General features: G+C 46.4%; 1 protein-coding gene across 1 annotated transcript in view; it reads left to right on the plus strand.

Moving 5' to 3' along the window:
- The window catches only part of PTPRJ (protein tyrosine phosphatase receptor type J), a 196857-nt gene that overhangs the window by 97747 nt on the left and 81144 nt on the right, over positions 1 to 17966 (plus strand). The window contains exons 2-3 of the mRNA XM_081279725.1: positions 12034 to 12052; positions 13112 to 13309. Of these exons, the coding sequence (XP_081135851.1) occupies positions 12034 to 12052; positions 13112 to 13309 (217 nt within the window). The remainder of the gene's footprint in view (positions 1 to 12033; positions 12053 to 13111; positions 13310 to 17966) is intronic.

Raw genomic sequence — 17966 nt, forward strand, 5'->3', positions numbered from 1 at the left:
GACCTGCCTGTGCCGAATGAGCACAGAACAGGGAAGGCGAAGGGCTAGGCGTGGGTGGATAGGAAGAGCAACCCATTTTACCCTGGCAGAGCTGGTACTATAACCAAAGAGAGGAGGTGGGCATGTGGTCAAATAGATTGGTGCATGCTGAGTGCTCCCAGAGGGTCAGCTGCATGCACAGGATGCCACGGGGCTGCTCTGAGAAGGCATCTCCGTGGCCCCATGCTGCTCTGATCACCAGGTATCCTCTGTTGACGATGGACTCACATTTCAAATTATTTCAATCTCCCCAATACCCTGCATTCATTAAGAAAGGCTTTGTTCCATCCCACGTCTTATCAGCCAAAGATTTCCAGTTGGAACTTCATTCTAGCCTTGAGGGATCGGTGTGCTTTCTAAAACTGAGTTGATTGAAATCCAGCCCAAAGCAAAGAGACAATGGTAATAATAATAGAGTTGTCCTCTCTTGAACATTGTCTTGTCCCTGATACCATTCCACTTAATTCTCGCAAGTGTTTGAGGAGGGTCTGATCGTAATTCTTATTTTTAGATGAGAAAATTGAGATTTAGCTCAGTGCTGAAACTGGTAATTGTCAGAACCAGGACGTGGAGCTAGGATCCGACCACAAGGCCCATACTTGTGGGTTCTGTCCAGGGTAAATATGTGATTTAGGGCAGGGTCAGCAAACTATAGCCTGTGTGCCAGTTTCAATCACTGCTTATTCTTGGATGGGCTATGAGCTAAGAATGGTTTTCACATTTTTAAGTGGTTGAAAAACAATCAAAGAATAATATTTTGTGACACATGAAAATCACATGAGATGCAAATTTAATGCTTGTTAATAAAATTGTATAGAGACACAACCATGGGCATTAGTATATTGTAGGTGGCTGACTTCACTACACTGGCAGTATTTTCTTTTTCTTTTTTTTTTTTTTTTTTGAGTAGTATTGGATTGAGTCCAGGGGGGCACTTACTAGTGAGCTACATCCTCAGCCATTTTTATTTATTTATTTTTATTATGAGACAGGGTCTCACTTAGTTGCCAGGCTGGTCTTGGATTTGCATCCTACCTGCCTCAGTCTCCTGAGTTGCTGGGATCCGGGGTATGTGCCACCATGCCCAGCTACACACTGGCAGAGTTGTACAACCTGCAGGGCCTGAAGTATTTACTGTGTGGCCTTTTACAGAAGAAGTTTGTTGACCCTTCAATTTAGGACGACATTCATTAGGCTTGATGAGATGTTGAGAATCACCTGTCACCTCCTATCACCATCTTCTCTGTGGGCCAGCTCTGCTGCGCCAGCTCTCCAATAATTTATTTGACGACTCCGTCTTCTTTTCACTGCTTGGATGTTAAATAAAAAAAGTGTCTCCTGGGTCATGTTTATGGCTTGACAGCATCTGCTGTGATAACTATGTGGCTTTACTGTGAAACCTGTGTTTGGGGGCTGTTAGGTTACTGATTGGAGAACTGTCGTGTGGATGTTCTGGTGATGTGCTGTGCATTGGATGGGAAGATCCGTAAGGCTGACTTTCCACCGCCCCCAGACTTTGAGCCCACTGTGAGACTGTCCTGGCACACGGGGAGAAGGGCACCAAGGTCTTGGGCGCTCAGCCAACCTTGGCAGACCCTGCTGGCAGGTGTGGGGAGTGGGGTTGGTGGTGGCTTTTCGGGAAGCAGTGTGTTCCAGGCTGATGCAGCCCGGCCTCTCTGGGGGCTCAGTGCAACTCTGGCTGGTCCCCTCGGCATGCAAGAGAGCCCAGAACGCCCACTCGCTCTCCCCTGCTGTTCAGGCTCCTGTGTTGGCAGATTCCCCTCCAGTCCTGCTCTTCTCAGTCTTGTGAGAAGGCCCACTCCTCTTCTGCTCCATTACTCCACCCTCCTCCCCGAGGCCCTGCTGGAGGTGATAATTATCATAATAGCTAATATTGATTGTGCACCCTCTGTATGCTGAGTTCTTCACATGGATTTTATCATTGAAGACTTGTCACAATAATCGTATGAGGTAAATACTGTTTATACCATGAGAAGTCGGGGGGCGGAGGGGGGACTGACTTTTTAAAAGAGCAGTTTTAAGTTCACAACAAAATTGAGAGGAAGTTACAGATGTACCCCACATATCCCTGCCATTTTCTTGTAGTTATGAAAATTATCAAATGTACAAAAATGAACTTCCAAACACCCACCTCTCAGGCTCAGTCCTTTTCAGATATTTCACCCTGCCCTTGCTCCAGCTAGATGGTATTGTTGATAATTGTCGAAAGTGGTTAAGTAGACTCCTGAGTGTGTCCTCTGTAATTCTTGTGCTCGATGGCTGGCAATGCCAGGTCAACTCCCTCATATGGGTGTCTGCTGCCATTGATAGAGCCCCTACTCCATGCTGCTTAATTCCTGCATAGATCCTGCAGAGTAGACCATAACTTACAAGCTGTCTTAGTCTGTTTTCTGGTGCTATTACAGAATGTCAGAGAATGGGTAATTTATAAAGGAAAGAGGTTAATTTTTGGCTCATGGTTTTGTAAGTCTAGGACCACATCTGCTGAGGGCCTCATGCTGTCTTAATTCTTGGGGGAAGCAGAAGGACAACCTGCTTTCATGGTAACCAGGCCAGTCCCCTCTTCACTTGAGAAAGGCATTGATCCACTCACGAGGGCACTGCCCCCTTGACCCAAATACCTTGCATCACGCCCCACCTTCCAGCACTGCTGCACGGAGGGCGTAAGTCTCAGTGGGAACTTTGGTGGGGACACACTGTTCTTAAACATGGCACAGGTGGAGTAACTCATGAAGTTAGGTCATTGGCCTTCGGACTCTTTGCTAATTAAGGTGTTGGTGCCAGGATTCAGATCTAACTCCAAGTCCTGCTGATTTTTCTACCCTACCCCACCTTGTCTCAGTCCCCTCAGTTCAGAATAGCAGGGTCAGTGGGTGGTGGCTTGGCGTACCATGGTGGCTATTGGCTGTTTTTTACTCTAAGGGGGCTGGACAGGGCAGGAGGGAAGGGGACTGGTGGGATTTATGGAGCAGTTTTATTAGATTCAGGGGATGGAATCAAAGTCTTCGACTAGAAGATCCGAACTCTCTGCCTTGCATTTTGATTTTGGGGGGTTTGGACCTAGCGTTGGTGGCGAGGCGTGGGGAGGCAGTGGGAATTTGGGGGCAGTCGAATGTACATTTAGTATTCCCTTTGTGCTCATTCTTCACAGCTGACATTGGCTAGAAGTCTCTTCCTAAGAGAGAACCCGAGAAAGTAAACAGTCTGTTAATGATTGTGACCCGGGTGTTGTGGCTACAAGGTACACTTCAATCAAAGGTCACCAACTCAGATGTCTTCAGGGCCAGTTGGGAACGTAAATAAATGGATTGGGCCAAATTGTGAAAAGTCACATGCCTCTCAGGCCTTAGTGTGGTGGAGAAAACCCACAGTGTGGGTGCCACGTTGCTTGGCAACTGCCATTTGTCCTCAGCGTTGGGGTGACAGTGTCTGGGAGAGACTGTGAACATCAAGCACTCCCCCCTCCCCAAAGGGGATTGACAGTCAGATCCAATTAATAGCTTGAACGTGGCCAGATAAGAAAACCAAATCCTTTTTTTTTAAAAAATTTTATTTGAGAAGCTGAAAATCAGGATTTAAAAACTGTTAAGTCTCCCTGTTTGTTTTTTCAATCCTTAAGATTTTAAGAAACATCACGGGTCAAACAAAAGGTGCCAGTGGGTTAGATTCAGACGACAGAGCCCTGATTTAGCACCCCCAGACCTGGGATCTGAGGTGGAGCAGGGGTTCAGACCCTCTGGCCTCGGTGTACGAGGACTGAGCCCCGAGGAGCGCTCTGGGATCTGGGCCTCAGGCCCAGCGCTGGTCTGGTGGAGCTGCTGAACCCCGCGGGGGCTTACTCTCGCCTTCAGTTGTCCAAGGGAAGGTAGGCCACTTGTGTTCTTGAGGTCCCTCGGGAAATCCATAAATGTTGATTTGAGTTTCATTTAGTATCCGCCCCTCACCCTTTGAGTGTGTTTAAAATTATAATGAAAATACTTGTCCCCATATCTCTTCCACCAAGTCTGCGTACAGCCGAGGCTCTCAGCGTTTTAACTTGGTTACATTCAAAATAAGAGCAGGGCCACTTGAACTTGGAAGAGGCTGCTTTCGTTGAAGAATACACTCACACTCACACACACACACACACACACACACACACACACACACACACACAGGTTTACATTCATACATACCTAGATCAAATATGAAGTGTGGAATTCTAAATCTATATGTAGTTCTTCATAAGATTCTTAAAAAATAGTTCTGCTGCTAAAAATACCCATGGAAACTTTTGGCCTGGGATTTCGTCACCCTCAGCTCTAAATCTCAAAGAGTTCACATAGTCTCACCAAAATAGTGCCTCTGGTGACTCTTTTCTCAGTGCCTTTGGTAGAGTCCCTCATGCCTCCAGTTGGCCCAGGTGGGGGAGGGCAGCCACCTGGGCTGTGCAGGGTGGTTGGTCCTCGAAGCCTCGTGTGGTGTTTTGGAGCACAGAACTGTGGGTTGTGCTCTCTCTTCTCCACCCTTCCTTCTGGATGACAGCAAGGAGTTCAGTCACTTACTTGCCAACGAGGCAGAGTAAGCCAGCCATGATCATCTTGCTTTGCCTGCCGTCTTGTGCCCTGGGTACCCTTTGCCACGCTGCCTGCTGGCTTGCCCATCCCCTGCCTCTTGGACTCTAGGGTGGAAGCAGATGCCGGGGGCTCAGGCCACCCCACAACGCCACACCTGCCTGTGGGAAGTGTTTGCAGAGATGTTTGCTGCCTGGCTTCTGGGTTTGGTGGGGCCACCCAATCTGCCATTTTCATGATCAATGATTTGCTTTGGGGGCCTTTTTTATTTTAGGGAGCCGTTGGGTGATTTTCACATGGGAGATAAATGAGGACTAGGGAGAATGATGGTCTTTCAGAAATGAAATCTTTGCATGCTCCAGATCCCATAAAATGCTATTTGATTTTAAACATTGCTTGAAGCAGTTCACATTTTGGTTAATTACGTCAGTGAGTAAAAATAACTATTGTCATATGGTGTGTGGGCTTGGTTTTAGAAGGATAAAGAGTCTATTGTTACCCATTGTGCTATTCAGTCACTTATTACCCACCCTTGAAAAACCAACGTGTATAATAGAAAACCTGAAGCTTTGTCAGTTGTTAAAATCCAGGCTCTGCCAGTTGGCTCCTTTTTTTTTTTTTTTTTTTTTTTAAAGAATAGTGCAAAAGCCGCATCAGTCATTCAGTTCGGCTGGCCTGATGGCACCTGGCTGTGAGGCCTGGATGGGCCCTGCCACCTGCAGGCCTGGGGTTTGCTTTTGATTTCCTGGTCTCAGTAAGAGACTTCCCTGGGGATGAAGCTGCTTAGTGATGCCTGGGCGTGGTTCAGGTCAAAGGCTTCAGGGCTCGGCAGACCTGGGCCAGAATCTGTAAGATGCCCGAAAGGCTCTTAACTTTTCTTTTTCTTTTTTTTTGTAGCAGGGATGGAACTCAGGGACACTCAACCACTGAGCCACATCCTGAGCCTATTTTGTATTTTATTTAGAGACAGGATCTCACTGAGTTGCTTAGGGCCTCATTGTTGCTGAGGCTGGCTTTGAACTTGTGATCCTCCTGCCTCAGCCTCCTGAGCCCCTGGGATGACATGCGGGGGCTGCCACACCCAGCTAGGCTCTTAACTTTTCTAAGGGCCGGTGTCCACGTCTGTAAAATGGGAATAAACACAGCTGCTGCCTCCCGGATCGTTTTAAGCCGAAGCACAGTGACTGGGCAGCAGTGAGGGGCTCAGTCAGCCTAACAAGTAGCACCGACCAGGATTAAATTTCACGGGACAGGGCCACTCTTGAGACTTTTCTGCCACTCTTCCTCTGCAGGCTGCCCTCAAACCACTTGAGCCCCTCCTTTCCTGTCCCCAAGCTCACGAGGTCCTTGCACCCTCTGCCTGCTCTTCCGGTGGCTCCTGGCTGCTTGTCCACATTGTGGTATCAGGCTTTGACTTTTTTTTGGGGGGGGGTTACTCAGAGTTGAACTTGGATGCCCCACCACTGGCTACTTCCCCAGCCCTTTTAATTTTTTATTTTGAAACAGGGTCTCGCTAAGTTGCTGAAGCTGGCCTCTAAGTGGCTGTCCTCTTGCCTCAGCTTTCCAAGCTGCTGGGACGACAGGTGTACCCACCTCCCCCGCCCTACCACACTGTCACGTTCTTTTGGTGGGTCTCTTGCTGGTGAGCTCTTGGGACCACCTGAGTTCCCCCCCCCCATCTCTTCAGAGCCTGGGACAGTGCAGGGTGGAGGAGGAGGCATGAATGGAGGGACTGAACAGGTCAGAGGTCACCCAGCAAAGCCCAGGGGCAGCGGCTGCAGAGGTTCTTGGAGCAGGGGAAGGTCGTCAGCTGGGAATAAAGGAAGTTTGTTTTGTTCACGTCTTGGGAGAACCTAGACGTGGCTCCTACATGTCAGGCACCTTCTATCATTTTGTAATTGGTGAAGGGGTGGCTCTGTGAGAGCGTAAGGACCAGGAGCAGCTGGACCTGACCCCAGATTCCCAGGCTCTCGGCAGTGACGTTCTGAGGTCTGTGCTGCTGGTCTGTGTGCTCCTGTGGACCCCTGCTCACCTGTCCCCAACCTGCTCTGCCCACCAAGATGAGGCTGACCTTTATGTTCTACACCAGGGGTGACTTTGACCTCTGGCTTCCCATTGGGCCAGCCCAGCAGGAGGCCCCAGCCAGAGGGCCTCCTGGGAGATGCCTGTTTGCTCTTTCCTAATGTGGCTACCCCAGGATTCTTGCACATCCCTTGCTAATGTCCCTTCCCCTACCCACACATTGCAAACAGACCTTTCAAACTCTCCTTACTCTGGTTGAACATGTTTCTGGGAAGTAGTCTAGTAGTTCTGTTGCGTTTCCTCTGTAGATTGAAGGGAGAGGCTGCTAGAGGAGGGGCATCCGGGTACATTAGGGCCCGGCTGTCCCCCTCCGTGTTCACAGAAGACTTTAGGCTTTGGTCTTTTATGTTCCAAACAAGAGGATCTAGAGAGAGTTACAGTGAGAATCTGACAGACTGAAACAAAAATATATGGTAGCAGATAGAATCCTGTCTGGCACTTGCTGATTGTATGTGTATGTGTTTATTGGGAGCATCAAAAAAATGGAACCCATTGGTCACCTCAGACAGAGGGGAGGAGGAGAGGAGGTTGGGGTGTTTTGGTGTGTAGTGTTTCATGGAGGGTGAGGGGGTGGGGATTTAGAAGTCTAAGGTGGACATGACGGGTGAGGTCCTGTTGCGTAGTTGTGGAGTGAGAAGAATCCAGGGTTCAGAGTGGATCACTGATGTCCCTTCTGCAGCTTTGGCTAAAAAGGGATGGCGTGAGGAGCAGCGTGAACATTTGCTTTTTCTTTCAGGCCAGGGGGATATCCTTGTGACTGGAGCCACAGTTCCTGGAGGCTGGTGGTTCCCAGAGAGGGTTTGCCTCTTCAGCAGAAGGGAAGGAGAAGTTGTGAAACAGGAACCCATCTCTGAGGGAGGGAGCCAGGAGCCGGGCTGGAAGTCTCACAGCAGGGGCTGCTCCCCAGAGAGGAGGAGACTCTCCCGACCTCGAGGCACTGGGTGTTCTTGGACACGTCTGCTGTCTGATGGGCTGTCCACCACACCTGGGGGGTCTGGGTAGCCAAAGCCTTTGACAGGACAGAGGACACCGCTCCCTTCCTCCTGTCATCGCTGGGTGTCTTCTCGATCCTCAGGGTTTGCTCCTGTTGTCCAGCTGTGGGGGTTGGCAGAAGCATGGGGTCCCCTGTATGAGTGACTTTTCAGGGCAGTAGCAATAAAAGGGTGAGTTTTGAGTACCCAGGACAGGAGGGGCTGAGGACCCTTGGTGAGAGGGGGTGAGGCCGAGACCTGGGCTTTGGTTTTGGTGCTCCTCCCTGGCTGTGTGTCCTTGGACAAGCCACTTACTGTCTCTGGGCCTTGATGGCCTCCTCTGTATCTGGATCGTTCCTTTTCATACTTGGGGAAAAAGAATATTCGGGAGAGTAGGAATTTCAGATTATCCATTGTTTTTGTCCATGGGACCTGAGCCTTGGCCATGTTATCTGTGCAGAGGGGACAGAAGCACCTTGCAGGGTTGCCGTGAAGGTGACGGTAATAGTGGCAGCTGAACGAGGTCGTTGACTCTCTTCCTCACTACCAGGAGCCAGACGGGTCAGCATCTCCGTTTACAGATACAGACCCTGGGGAGCAGAGGTTGAGCTTGCAGCCTGCCTCCCCGCAGCTGGGGCTGCTGCATGGTGCCCTTCACGGTGTCGGAGTCTAGATCCATCTCGTAGCCTGACGCACGACTCTGCTGAGACAAGGGTTGCAGAGAGCCCAGCTCAGCACCCGGCACGGGGCTGGCACTTAGTGAACTTGGGTCACTTCATCATCCTCCGGCTGCCCCGGGCTCTGGAGCGCCAATGTTTTTGGTTCAGTTCAGGGTGACTGCTCTCCCTCTTCTCTGACTCCCCAAATCCACCTCTCAAGACTTATTTTCCAACAACAGCCTCCCCCCCCCTCCCCCAGCAGTGGCTGAGCTTGATTATACAGTCATCCACTATTATCTTTTTTAAAAATCAAGGTGAAACCTATATAGCATAAGAGGAAGCACTTGACTTCAGCGGCCTTTAGTACGTCTGCAATATTGTGTGACCATCGCTTCATCTAGTTCCAAACACGTTACCCACAGGAAACCCCAAACCCCAAACTCATTAGCAGCCACCCCTCCTCCCAGCCCAGGCGACCACTAGCCTGCTTTCTGTTTCTGTGAAGTCCCCTGTTCCGGATGTTACATGTCCATGAAATCATACAACAAGTGGGGCCTCCGTAATGTTTTCAAGGTCCGTCCCCGTGATCGCGTGGATCAGTACTTTGCTCCTCTTTGTGGTCAAAGGATATTTGGTCCCGTGGATAGACCGCATTTCAGCCTCTGTTGGAACGGGTTGGGTTGACTCTGCCTTTTGATTTTTGCGAATTCGGCTGCCCTAACACGTGCTGTCTTTCATGTGAGCATGGCTCCCTGGTTTCAGTTTAGGTTTTGGGACTGACTTCTGGTGCCCCTCAGCCCTGGCCAGAGGGCGGGCTGGTTGATAACCCTCTGATCCAAGGGTCTGCCAGGTCCCAAGGGAAGGGCTGGGAGCTCAGGGAGATGTGCCCCTGGCACGGAGCTTGCCCCTGCACTCTTTATCAGGTTTAATTTCTACCAGAGGGAAGTACAGAGTGGGCGGGATGGTCTTATCTCCAGCCTGAAGCCCCTCTTTCCCATTCTTTTCCTCTGTTCCCTGGTCCCTGGGGCAAGTTATGGTTGCTGCGTGATTTTGGGTTGTGTAACCCAGGGTCCTTATCTGTAAAGTGGAGATTTATAGCTGCTGCTGTACAGTACAGGAGTCCCAGGGAGGAGCTGTGAAGTGCTCGCTTCTTTGCCTTCTAGGATTGGGAGAGGCTGGGGTGGAGACCCACTGTTGGAAGGTCATTCACGAGGGATTATTTCTGTGGAGTCCTTCTCCATTAGTGGGGAAGGAGCTGAGGTTATTCTTGTCACTGTGCCTCTCTGTCAACTGGTAGAAAATTGTCCCCCAAAAGTTTCTTTTCTGCTTTGCATGTGCATCTATGGAAACTGGTCTCCTCTGGCACAACTGGTCTTTGACTTTATTGGAGAAAGATGAGCTTTCTGTTGATTGCATTCTCTAAAAAGGTGTTAGTGAAGTAAGTACCCCCTGTGCCAGGTGTCTTGCCCATGGTGTCTTTCCCAGTGCCTTTTTACTCAGAGACTGGGGGTCTGGCTGATGACCCAGATCCTGGCTCTGCCTCTCCCCGGGTGCTCTGTGGTCCTGGACAAGGACATGGTGGGATTACTTTTTTAGAGGGTGGAGGTTAAAAAGGAACACACAGATATCATCTTTTGAAACTAACTTATAAGTTACCCCGAACTCTTAGAGTGTTTCTGTGCACTTGGGAGGCACATGGCTAGTGGCTAAGCCCAGGGGTTCTGGAGTTGCGTGCCTGGGTTCAGATCCAGGCCCTTCACCTCCCCAGCTCATTAGTGATCTGTGCCGCCTTCCAGGTTGTTTGCAGGACAAGACTGGTTTTGGGAAGCACTTAAAACAGGGCCCAGCCTGGGAAACAGGTTGAGAATACAGATTCAAAGCTGTGATTTTAATCTCCCGTAAACCTGCCTTTTCCTCCAAGATGTCGTCCTTGCGCTCCTAACGGTAGAACTCACAGCCCTTGGATGTGTTGTCCCGTGTAGTGGTCATCAGCCTCTGACTTAGGGGCCAGATCATCGGAACACACAGACACAGTCAGATGGCACCAGCCCCCAGCTGCGTTCAGCCACCATCCTCCCGGCGACACACAGGCTGTCTGCTGTAGCTCTGGCCCTTGAGTGGCGTGCTTGGCCCACTCAGGTGCTTGAGAATCGCTTGTTAGACAACCATCCGTGTTTCTCCTGAATCACTTGTTTTTGGGCACGTCGTGTTTCCCTTACTTTCCTGGAAACAGCTTGCGGGCGGGACCGAGATCCGTGAAGATTTTAGGTGATACTTAGATGGATGGGTTCCAGGGGAAGGGATGGCACATGCCGAAGAGATGCCACTGGGAGGGGGCTGGGACGTGCCCTCCCAGGGTGTTAAGGTTTTGTGGTCTCACATTTTCTAACTCCTGGGCAGAATACGTTTACCGCCCTGTGCGCCTGCCTGGCCACTGACTCCCTGCCCGTCTCAGACCATGTGGACTGGTGTGTTGCCTGGACTGAAGGGCGGGGCGGGGGCCCGAGGTGAGCCTTTGCATTGAGGGCTTACTGGCTGATGTGGAGGGGTGGGGGTGGGAAGTTTGAGAATGGGGGAACATTGCGGCAGGCTTCCCTGCCTGTTGGGCTCATTCTTTCTTTCCAGTGGCATTCACTGAGGGCCTACTGTGTGCAACATAGTCTTTGCTCTCATGAGGCATGCATTGTAGTTGGGGGAGATGGGATATGCGGGGGATAAGGGGCATTAATTTCCATGGCTGACTGGGAGAACTTGGTGAAGAGGGGACAGTTTTGGCCATGCCATGAGAAGGAAGGTCTGGGGCAGAAAGCTTCAGGAGGGATAAATACCTAAGGGGGAAGCCAGCTTCAACAACGTGAGGGGCACTGAGACCAGAGGGGCTGGGTGGGCTGTGATTGAAGGGTGGAATTTTATTCTCAGTGTGGTGGGAAGTTAGTGGACTCCCGCCATTCCCCACCACTTTTGATTATTTTCTTCCTGAGCATCATCCTTTGAACAATCCAGCTCACCAAAAAGATATGTTTATGAAACAATGGCACATACAGCCTTGAATTATTTTAGGCTTTAAAAGGATGGAGAAATAATTTATGGATCACAACGAATATCCTTGAGGACCCCCCTCCAACCTGCTGAGGATCTGGAGATGGCGGATTCATCAGCCAAATCTTGAAAGCCTTTCTTTTCAGATCTTCATTCCACCTAAAGCTGCTCGTCCTATGATTAAAAAAAAAAAAAAATATTACTGCCACCTACTGATAGAAGATGAATTTTTGTACAATGAAAACCCCCAACCCAGTGGATTTCTTCTGCTGCATCTGGCTTTGCATGCTGCACTTGTGACCTGGAAATCATTCTGGGGAAGGGGTGCACCGGTCCTGGTTTCCTTTTTATCTGGTCCTGATGGCCCCAGTTCATCAAGAAAGGGCAAGAGAGAGGTGCTGGCCTGGGAGCTGCTCCAGTGCTGTCCGTGGGAAAAAACACTGCGGAGCCAACAGCTGCCCAGTTAATCTTTGTAGTTAACCATTGATTTCTCTGAGTCCCTATATTTAATGTCCCAAGACACCTGAGCCTTGGCCAGCAAGCCTTAGCTTAATGCACGTACCACTCCACCCCCCATTATTAAATCCTCAACTGCTCTATTTCTGATTTGCATTTTCCATGTCTGAATGAATCTGCTGACTTCTGTTTTTTTTTTTCTTCCTGTTACAGATTGTGTGCGCAGGTGATGGTGAGTACCATTTTCCTCTGTTCTTGTATTGTTCGCTACTGCCCCCTAGTGAACATAGAGCAACATTAACAGCAACTGTGAAAAATCTCAGAATTTTAAATACCCTTAGGTTCAATCCCTGATATTAAAACAAAACAAACTTAACTATTATATCTAGTTTTGTTTTAGGATAATTTGTTAAAGCCCTGTAACTTTCCAAATTTTCTTTAGAAGAAGTGGGGTGAGGATGGAAACAGCAAATAAAAGGAAAAAAATTTCAAATAATCATGCAGTCCTGATTATTTATAAAAAAATTATATTTTATAAAATATAAAAATTTATATTTTCTAAGTTGGATGCTGTGTACCTCTAGTCCCAGCCACTTGGGAGGCTGGGGCAGGAAGATTACTTGAGCTGAGGGGTTTAAGACCAGGTTGGGCAACATAGTGAAACCCTGTCTTTTAAGAAAAATGTATACTGTGTGACTTTTTTTTCCCCAATACCGAGGGGTGATTTAACTTATTAGAAATTATAACATAGTATTTTTATGTTTTATGTGCTGTTATTCCATAGGTATTTTCTTTTGGTGCTACCTTGCTATGTTAAAAAAAAAAAAGCCATATACTAGGATAACCTTTGGAAAATCTAGGGGTATGTGACAAAGGAAGCAGGGGGGATGTATTTTGCGGGTCAACAGCAGGCTCTACTGCAACTCTGTCAACAGAGGTCCTGGGAGGCTTAGTAACACAGTCATTATAAGGCAGGCAGCAGCGGCCAGGGGTCTACCCCAGAGTGTTTCTGGGGGCAACTGATGGAACCTAGTGGCTCTAGTTTCCTGGGAATGGCTTTGTACAGTGTAAGCACACAGCATCTGCCCCCGTGTGGCCAAGTGCCTGTTCCGTGGTGAGAAACATGAGTGCCTGTGGATTGGTGCTGTAGCTGATGGGCCAGAGAGCAGCTGATGAGAGCTCAGATGTCCTAGTGTGCTTTTCCATCTCAGTGTCGTTATTTTGTGAGAGTTTCTCACCCTTGTTTTCGAGGTGCAGATTCTTCATCTAATCATTCTCTGTTTTCCCACAGCCCCTGGTCCAGTTTCCGAAACCGGCTTGAGCAGCAATGACTCACAGTCCTCTAGGATTCCTACTGGGCAGGAAAATACTGGAGAATTTAAACGTGAGGACACCACCAGCCAAAGTATTACCATTGGTAACTTGTCTCCTGTAACCAGTTATCCGAGTGGGACTGAAGGGACATCCAAAACAGTTGACAGTAGAACTGGTAAGCAAGTGGGTGGTACTTTTTGTCAGTGATGCTTCTTAAAGGAAACTTGTAAGATCTGTAAATATCATATTTTCTAAATATTTTCTTTTAATCATCTAAAAGACTTGAAATTTCTCTTTATGAAAGTGCATATTCATAATATAAAATGCATCTCAGCAAAAAGATATCATATGAACCATCAATCAGAAACAATCACTGATGAATTATGATGTTATTTTATAATTTTAAGACGTGTATATATATTTTTTCTGCTAGTCAGTTTATTATGAATATTATTCTTCAATATAAATATTTTTACAGCATACTTTTTTTGGGGGGGGTTGCTGGGGATTGAACTCAGGGGCATGCAACCACTGAGCCACCACCCCAGCCCTATTTATATTTTATTTAGAGACATGGTCTCAATGATTATTTAGGGCCTTGCTTTTGCTGAGGCTGGTTTTGAACTTGCAATCCTCGTGCCTCAGCCTCCCAAGCCACTGGGATTACAGGAGTGGGCCAAGGTGCCTGAATATAGCATACTTTTAACACCTTCCTGCCAGTCTGTTGTTGGAATCATATTGGTAGATGATAATGACCCATGGTCCAAAACAGGTCCACTTTGCGTTTTTGTATGTTTTATATGTATGTTTTACTGGGACACAGTCCTGCTAATTTGTTTCTGTACTCTCTGTGTCTGCTTTCCTGTTAGAATTGAGGAGGCATAACAGGGAATTTATGGGATGGAAAGCCTGAAGTATTTGTTCTCTGGTGCGGGGAGCCACCCTGGATGAACACGTCTTTAAGTCCTGATGCCCTGGGGTCCTGAACAATTATTAACTTGGGCTTACCCCAGCTCAGATAACAAGGCGTGGCTCCAGGTGTAGGTGTCACTTGCTGGGGCTGAGTTACACTCACCTGTTCCTTTGTAATCCTACCCCTTCTGCCTTTTTTGGATAGAATGTTCTAAGAAACAGCATTCCCCCAAATAAAAGCCCACTTCCAAACGTGATCTCACTCCTGTCAGTCTCTTGTGACCTTCTCTTACACCACTTTGGGGAGCCTGAGGCCAGAGATGGGGAAGCCATGCTGAAGCTCATATGAAGGTATTTTGTGTCTGTGTGGTATTGTGCATCACCACACGTAATAGATGGGAGTGGCACTCTGGCATTCATAGAAGAAGCTTTCTGACTTCTGGGGTAGATCATTGGCTCTTAACATCATGGTTCAAAGGAATCTAGGGTTCCCCCCTTGTTTTCAGGGCTTCATGAAGTATTATAATACTAACATGATATTTGGCTTTCTTGCCCTTCATTCTTTATTGGGTACACAGTGGAGTTTCCCAGATGTTGTAAGGAATGGGAAGACATTGTCATTCCAATGGCGAATAGAATGTATGCTTGTATATATTTAAAAAATTTTTTTTTAATTGTAGATGGACACAATACCTTTATTTTATTTATTTTTATGTGGTGCTGGTGATTGAGCCCAGTGCTTCACATGTGCAAGGCAAGTGCTCTACAGCTGAGCCACGACCCCAGCTCCTGCTTCTGTATTTTTATGTTTAAAAAATTTCCTATTTATCTGTACTATAGTATGAATAAATATAACCTATGCAAGCAGAAATTCTCTGAGATCCTTAATTTTAAAAAAGGTATATAGGTACTTAATCCAAAAAAGTGTAAGAATTGCTGGTCTGCAGGTTTTCTAAGTTGTATAACTAGTTATCTAATAATGTTGAATAGGTATATTATTTTCATACTTTTTCCATAAATAGCATTGTGATGCAATAATTTTGTTAGTTCAATAAGGCTATAAGGTATTGATAAAATTATACTACGAAAGCAGTTTAAACGAGGTGAAAGATTTATACAATGAAAACTACAGAACCCTAAAGAGAGAAGTAGAAGAAGATCTTAGAAGATGGAAAAATATACCCTGTTCATGGATAGGCAGGCTAACATCATCAAAATGGCGATATTACCAAAAGTTCTCTATAGGTTTAATGCAATGCCAATCAAAATACCAATGGCATTTTTTGTAGAAATAGAGAAAGCAATCATGAAATTCATATGGAAAAATAAAAGACCCCGAATAGCAAAAACAATTCTAAGCAGGAAGTGTGAATCAGGCGGTATAGCGATACCAGATTTCAAACTATACTACAGAGCAATAGTAACAAAAACAGCATGGTACTGGTACCAAAACAGGCGGGTGGACCAATGGTATAGAATAGAGGACACAGAGACTAATCCACAAAGTTACAACTATCTTATATTTGATAAAGGGGCTAAAAGCATGCAATGGAGGAAGGATAGCATCTTCAACAAATGGTGTTGGGAAAACTGGAAATCCATATGCAACAAAATGAAACTGAATCCCTTTCTCTCGCCATGCACAAAAGTCAACTCAAAATGGATCAAGGAGCTTGATATCAAATCAGAGACTCTGCGTCTGATAGAAGAAAAAGTTGGCTCCGATCTACATATTGTGGGGTCGGGCTCCAAATTCCTTAATAGGATACCCATAGCACAAGAGTTAATAACAAGAATCAACAAATGGGACTTACTTAAACTAAAAAGTTTTTTCTCAGCAAGAGAAACAATAAGAGGTAAATAGGGAGCCTACATCCTGGGAAGAAATTTTTACTCCTCACACTTCAGATAGAGCCCTAATATCCAGAGTATACAAAGAACTCAAAAAACTAGACAATAAGATAACAAATAACCCATTCAACAAATGGGCCAAGGACCTGAACAGACACTTCTCAGAGGAGGATATACAATCAATCAACAAGTACATGAAAAAATGCTCACCATCGCTAGCAGTCAGAGAAATGCAAATCAAAACCACCCTAAGATACCATCTCACTCCAGTAAGATTGGCAGCCACTATGAAGTCAAACAACAACAAGTGCTGGCGAGGATGTGGAGAAAAGGGTACACTTGTACATTGCTGGTGGGACTGCAAATTGGTGCGGCCAATTTGGAAAGCAGTATGGAGATTCCTGGGAAAGCTGGGAATGGAACCACCATTTGACCCTGCTATTGCCCTTCTTGGACTATTCCCTGAAGACCTTAAAAGAGCATGCTACAGGGATCCTGCCACATCGATGTTCATAGCAGCACAATTCACAATAGCTAGACTGTGGAACCAACCCAGATGCCCTTCAATAGATGAATGGATAAAAAAAATGTGGCATCTATACACAATGGAGTACTACACAGCAATAAAAAAATGACAAAATCATAGAATTTGCAGGGAAATGGATGGCACTAGAGCAGATTATGCTTAGTGAAGCTAGCCAATCCCTAAAAAACAAATACCAAATGTCTTCTTTGATATAATGAGAGCAACTATGAACAGAGCAGGGAGGAAGAGCAGGAAGAAAAGATTAACTTTAAACAGAGACATGAGGTGGGAGGGAAAGGGAAAGAAAAGGGAAATTGCATGGAAATGAAGGGAGACCCTCATTGCTATACAAAATTACATATAAGAGGCTGTGAGGGGAATGGGAAAATTAACAAGGAGAGAAATGAATTACAGTAGATGGGGTAGAGAGAGAAGATGTGAGGGAAGGGGAGGGGGGATAGTAGGGGATAGGAAAGGTAGCAGAATACAACAATCACTAATATGGCAGTATGTAAAAATGTGGATGTGTAACCGACGTGATTCTGCAATCTGCATTTGGGGTAAAATTGGGAGTTTATAACCCACTTCAATCTAATGTATGAAATATGACATGTAAAGAGCTTTGTAATGTGAACAACCAATAAAAAAAATAAAATTAAAAAAAAGAAAGCAGTTTAAACAAACTACTGAATTGTTCCTAGGTCAAGATAGGGAAATTTTAGGAGTTCCTAAGGAGATTATGTGAATCAGTGGTGTTTTAAAAATTGGTCTCAGTCTCAGGAGACCCCCAAGAGCTTCAGTGGCCACAGTGGTGCTGGTTTTTGGGAACATAGCAGATGGTCCTTGCAGACAAAACCAGTCTACAAAGACTGGAATGATCCCTGTGTTTCAAAGGCATACACATTAATGTCTACTCATGAGGACTAAGAATAACGAGAAAGGCCATGATATCACCGAGGTACAAAAACAAGTGCTATTAACTGGATAAAAGGAGACAGAGATGTATGTTTGAATTCTGAGGAATTCAAAATAACTCCTCTAGGTAAGCCCAGTGAACTTCAGAAGACGACAGAGATAGAATTCAAAGACGTGAGTATAGTAATAAGTGACCAGAAATGGGAACTGTAACAGAGAGGTTGAAATAGTACAGCCAAAATCAAACAGAAATCCTGGAGCTGAAAAGTACAGTGACTGAAAGGACCAGTGCGATAGAGAGCACCATCAGCAGAGCTGATAAAGCTGAAGATAGAATCTAGGAACTTGTATATTGTGAAAATATACAGTGGGAGGAGAGAGAAAGAAGAGATATGAAGAATGCTTTCGGGATTTATGGGATAGCACCCAAAGAGCGAGTGTTCAAGTCACTGACATTCATGAGGGAGAAGAAGAATACAAAAGAGTATGGGCTGGGATTGTGGCTCAGTGATAGAGTGCTTGCATGGCTTGTGTGAGGCACTGGGTTCAATTCTGAGCACCACATATAAATAAATAAATATAAAGGTCCATTGACAACTAAAAAGTATTCAAAAAATAAAAAATTTAG

Source organism: Spermophilus citellus, assembly GCF_964194105.1.
Source record: "Spermophilus citellus genome assembly, chromosome: 2".
Lineage (NCBI taxonomy): Eukaryota > Metazoa > Chordata > Mammalia > Rodentia > Sciuridae > Spermophilus > Spermophilus citellus.